This window comes from Drosophila ananassae, chromosome 3R, assembly GCF_017639315.1.
Source record: "Drosophila ananassae strain 14024-0371.13 chromosome 3R, ASM1763931v2, whole genome shotgun sequence".
Classification (NCBI taxonomy): Eukaryota; Metazoa; Arthropoda; class Insecta; order Diptera; family Drosophilidae; genus Drosophila; species Drosophila ananassae.
Genome location: NC_057930.1, coordinates 7,271,182 through 7,275,414, shown reverse-complemented (window position 1 = coordinate 7,275,414; position 4,233 = coordinate 7,271,182). Strand labels below are relative to the sequence as shown.

At 37.3% G+C, this 4,233-nt stretch overlaps 1 protein-coding gene across 1 annotated transcript; it reads left to right on the top strand.

Moving 5' to 3' along the window:
- The first annotated feature begins 568 nt into the window (after positions 1 to 568).
- LOC6505124 (elongation of very long chain fatty acids protein F) lies at positions 569 to 1,646 on the top strand. The gene is made up of 2 exons (XM_001964755.4): positions 569 to 839; positions 900 to 1,646. Exons 1-2 carry the CDS (start codon positions 639 to 641, stop codon positions 1,479 to 1,481), a joined length of 783 nt encoding a protein of 260 aa, XP_001964791.1. The 5' UTR covers positions 569 to 638; the 3' UTR covers positions 1,482 to 1,646.
- The last annotated feature ends 2,587 nt before the right edge of the window (positions 1,647 to 4,233 follow it).

Sequence of the window (4,233 nt, the reverse complement as noted above, 5' to 3'; positions counted from 1 at the left end):
TATCTATAAAATTTCATAAGGATCGGCCGAGCTGTCATAGAACGATCGGAATTGGCATAAATTTTTTGTTTTTTAAATTAGAAAGATGGGACTTAGTTTTTTTGGGGGACCGAATTTTATAAGAACCGGCTGACTATATCCTATAGCTGCCATATAACTGAACCATCGGAATTGGCATAACTTTGGTGTCTTTTAAGCTGGAATTCCATTTACGGATCTACGGATTCCATTTTGGGCAATCTAATCTGTTCTGCAAAATTTCATAAGGATCCTTACTATATATTTTAGCTGATATATAACTGAACGATCGGAAATGGCACGAACTAACTGCAAGGGTATATAAACTTCGGCTCCGCCCGAAGTTAGCTTTTCTTTCTTGTTAAATTTTTATTTTCATTCCGCAAATATTCCTTCATGCCTTCATCACTGGCTATTCAATTTTGCTGCCTAATAAATATGTATTTCGAACCAGACTAGATATGCACGACTTCAGTCCATATGGCTTATGTAATGAACTTGTTGGTGGTTGTCGGGCGTATTTTATTCAAAACACTTATGGTTAAGTAATTTTTAGTGGCTCGATTAGTCGTTCTTGAAGCAGGCCGCTGCACTGTCGCGTTTTAAAACAGAGACCCAAAATGCTTACGCCGGTGGATCCCGAACGGCTGGCCCTCTACGCCAGCCCCTGGCCCACCTTTCTTATAATGTCCTCGTATCTGGTATTCGTGCTCAAGTTGGGTCCTAAGCTAATGGAGGAACGAAAGGCCTTAAATCTCCGCACCTTCATCAAATACTACAACATCGGTCAGATTATTTACAACGTAACGATCATTTATTACGTGAGTAGTTCGCATTTAAACAAAATCCGAAAGTAACACTGTTTTAAAACCTCTGTTTAGGGTGCCAAATTTTTGTTTTTCATGGACACGTATGACCTAAAATGCATTAAGCCCCTGCCCCTGGCCCACAAGCATAAGGACTACGAGCGTTGGATGACCAACTTGTATGCCATTAACAAACTCATTGACCTAAGCGAAACGGTAGTATTCGTGCTGCGAAAGAAGAACAAACAAATATCCTTTCTCCACGTCTTTCACCATGTTGTCATGGCCGGGACGTGCTACTTCATAATCACATTGAACGGACATGGAGGCATACTCTTTCCATTTTGCCTCATAAACGCATTGGTCCATGCCATAATGTACACCTACTACTACCTGTCCTCCATGAACGAGACGCTGCAGAAAAATATCTGGTGGAAGAAGTACATCACTATCATCCAGCTGCTACAGTTCGGGGTCATCATGGTGATCTTCCTCAGGATGACAATGGACCCCAACTGCTCGACGCCACCATTCACAAACTATGTAGTCGGGATCGTAATTCCTTCTTTTATAATTTTGTTTATCAACTTCTTTTATAAGTCCTATATACTGTCAGATAAGAAGCGTGTCAAACTGCCCCAGGATCCCCCAAACTAAAAATAATGGAAGGGACTATACGACACCCGGTGCATTTCTTTCCAAACACAGATTAGTTGGTAAAGCGTAGCACTAAAATAAAAAAATAATTTTTCCTTGGGTTTAAGTTAACACCTAAAAAGTCAAATACTAGATAATACTAATAAAACGCTAAGTCCAGCCACACGCGCATAAGTTCTTAATAACTACTGCAAAAGAGCTTACATAACCGCATTGAGTGCACCGGATGCAATATGATGCCGTGGCACCAAAAAGGGTCCCACGGATCTAAAGACACGTGCGCTGAGTAAGCATTGATTATTCTTGCGATCGTGGGAAAGCCAAAAGAAAGAAAACGCCCAAATATTTGGCAAAGCTCACTGAACTTAATGGCAAGTGCATCCACCAACAACACAATGCACTCGCACTGACAAATTAGCAATGAAGACATGGACTTAAGCTACAGCAACAACATCAGCTACCAATGAATACCGAGGGACGTCAGCAGCAGCAGCAACCGCGACCGAGATCGCGGCAGCGATGGAGCGACGTATAGGTGTAATTATTAAATATCACTGTGGACGGAAGTCCACGAGGTGACGACCTGCATGCCTAGGCGTGCGCGAGGAAACTCTATATATAGCCGAAGAATTAAAAATTTTCTGTAGGCAACCAATCTAAATGAATGATATACCAATCGAAAGGTATTGTTTCAATTAGATAATTTTTGTCGAAACATATTCCAAAAGTTATTTGGTTTGGGAGAAATTAGGGTGAAAGTAAAAAATTTTTTTATCACTAAAGTGATAAAAACACCCCAGATAGAATCTTTTAGAGATCAGATAGAATTTTTATATATTCGCATTCTAGAGTTAAATACGCGTCGATTGGTACCTCAATCGACCCGATCCGACATTTCATTCAGAAGTTATTCGAAAAATTCGATTTTTTCTTCTTCTTCAAAATGAAGCCAGTTTGCGTCGGTTTGTCGGTTTGTCTGTTTGCACTATTTTTATCTTAAAAATCCTGAAAAAAATGGAAAATGTTTGTTACTATCATATGAGCAACTATTGTTCTACAACTTTTTGAAATACCTTAAGCTTACGTCAAAAAATTAAAAAAACTTTGTTAATGAAAAAATTCATAACTTTATAATTAAGAAAGATATTAAAAAGAGCTTTACACCGTTGAAATGGTTTTTTAAATATCAATTTCACTTTCTTTGAGACCAAACGTCTATATATTACACAAAAAAAAAAATACACTGAAAATAAACTTTTTTTTTAAGAAAAAAAATTATTTTTCAAAATTTGGTCGGCTGATCCTTTTTATATTGCACGTGTAGATAGCTTTTGAGATGACGCAACTTTTGATATATCGCTCATATCTGGCAAAATCCGTTAACTCAAGATATAGTCTCTCTCTCTCTACCCATTTTGTACAGCCTCCTGTGAAGCTTGCAGTTACTTATATGTACATGTGTGTGTATTTGAATGGCAACTTTGCTTTTTGGAGTCTGCATATATTTGGTCAATACCCTAAAAAAAATGGAGTATATCTTTTCAGATTTTAGTTTATATATTTAAAAATAAAATCCAAATAAAAAAGGGCTTAAAAAGTAAAACGTAAACATTGACTCAAGTTGGATTCGAACCCAGGCCCTCCGTGTTAGGAACCACGACGCTCTCCACTCCGCTAACCTCGAACTTTGTTGCTTGATGGCAACTTTTGATGTAATTCTACTTTGTGTTTCAGTGTCCCATGTCTTAATGAGAAGACTCAGAAAATTGGTACTTCAACCGACCCGGTCCGACATTTCTTTCAGAAGTTATTCAAGAAATTCGATTTTTACAGTTTTTTCAAAATGAAGCCAGTGGGTCTGTTTGTCTATATTTTTTTCTTTGCAATACTGAATAAAATTGGAGATTTTTGTTAATGTCATATGACTCATATGATATGAGCAATTATTGTTCTACAACTTTTTGAAAAAGCTGTAAAAATCTAATTTCCTGAATAACTTCTGAAAGAAATGTCGGATGGGTCGGTTGAGGTACCAATCTTGAGGTCCCAAAGAAAAACAAGAAAAGAAAGCTAACTTCGGGCGAAGCCGAAGTTGATATACCCTTGCAGTTCTGCCATTTCCGATCGTTCAGTTATATGGCGGCTATTGGATATAGTTGGCCGATCCCTATAAAATTTGACCAATAAGATTATTTTGCCCAAAATCTGTACCAAGTCCCATCTTTCTAACTTAAAAAACACCAAAGTTATGCCAATTCCGATCGTTCTATGACAGCTGGCCCATCCTTATGAAAGTCTGTACATAAGATATTTTCAAATATTTCAAAAAAAAAATCCAAATAAAAAAGGGCTTAAAAAGCAAAACGTAAACTTTGACTCAACTAGGATTAGAACTCAGGCCCTCCCGTGGTAGAAACCACGACGCTCTCCACTCGGCTAATCTCGAACTTTGTTGCTTGATGGCAAATTTTGATGTAATTCTGCTTTATGTTTCAGTGTCTCATGTCTTAATGAGAAGAATGCAAAATTTTATGAGTAGAACGCTTTATATGCATATGCCCCCACTGAGCATTTATTTTAGATATAATACATGTTTATTATATGATTGATCGGATATGCCATAACTTTGTTTTTTTTATAAGTTAGAAGGATGGGACTTAGTACAGATTGCATTTTGGGAAATCTTATCCAATTTGCAAAATTTTATTAGGATAATTGGCTTAACTTTGTTGTTTTTGAAGCTAGAATGATG

Bases quoted from the DNA above. Each gene is read 5' to 3' on its own strand.
- LOC6505124 (XM_001964755.4), top strand. From the start codon at position 639: ATGCTTACGCCGGTGGATCCCGAACGGCTGGCCCTCTACGCCAGCCCC. The intron at 840-899 runs GTGAGTAGTTCG...ACCTCTGTTTAG, and splicing joins ACGTAACGATCATTTATTAC to GGTGCCAAATTTTTGTTTTT.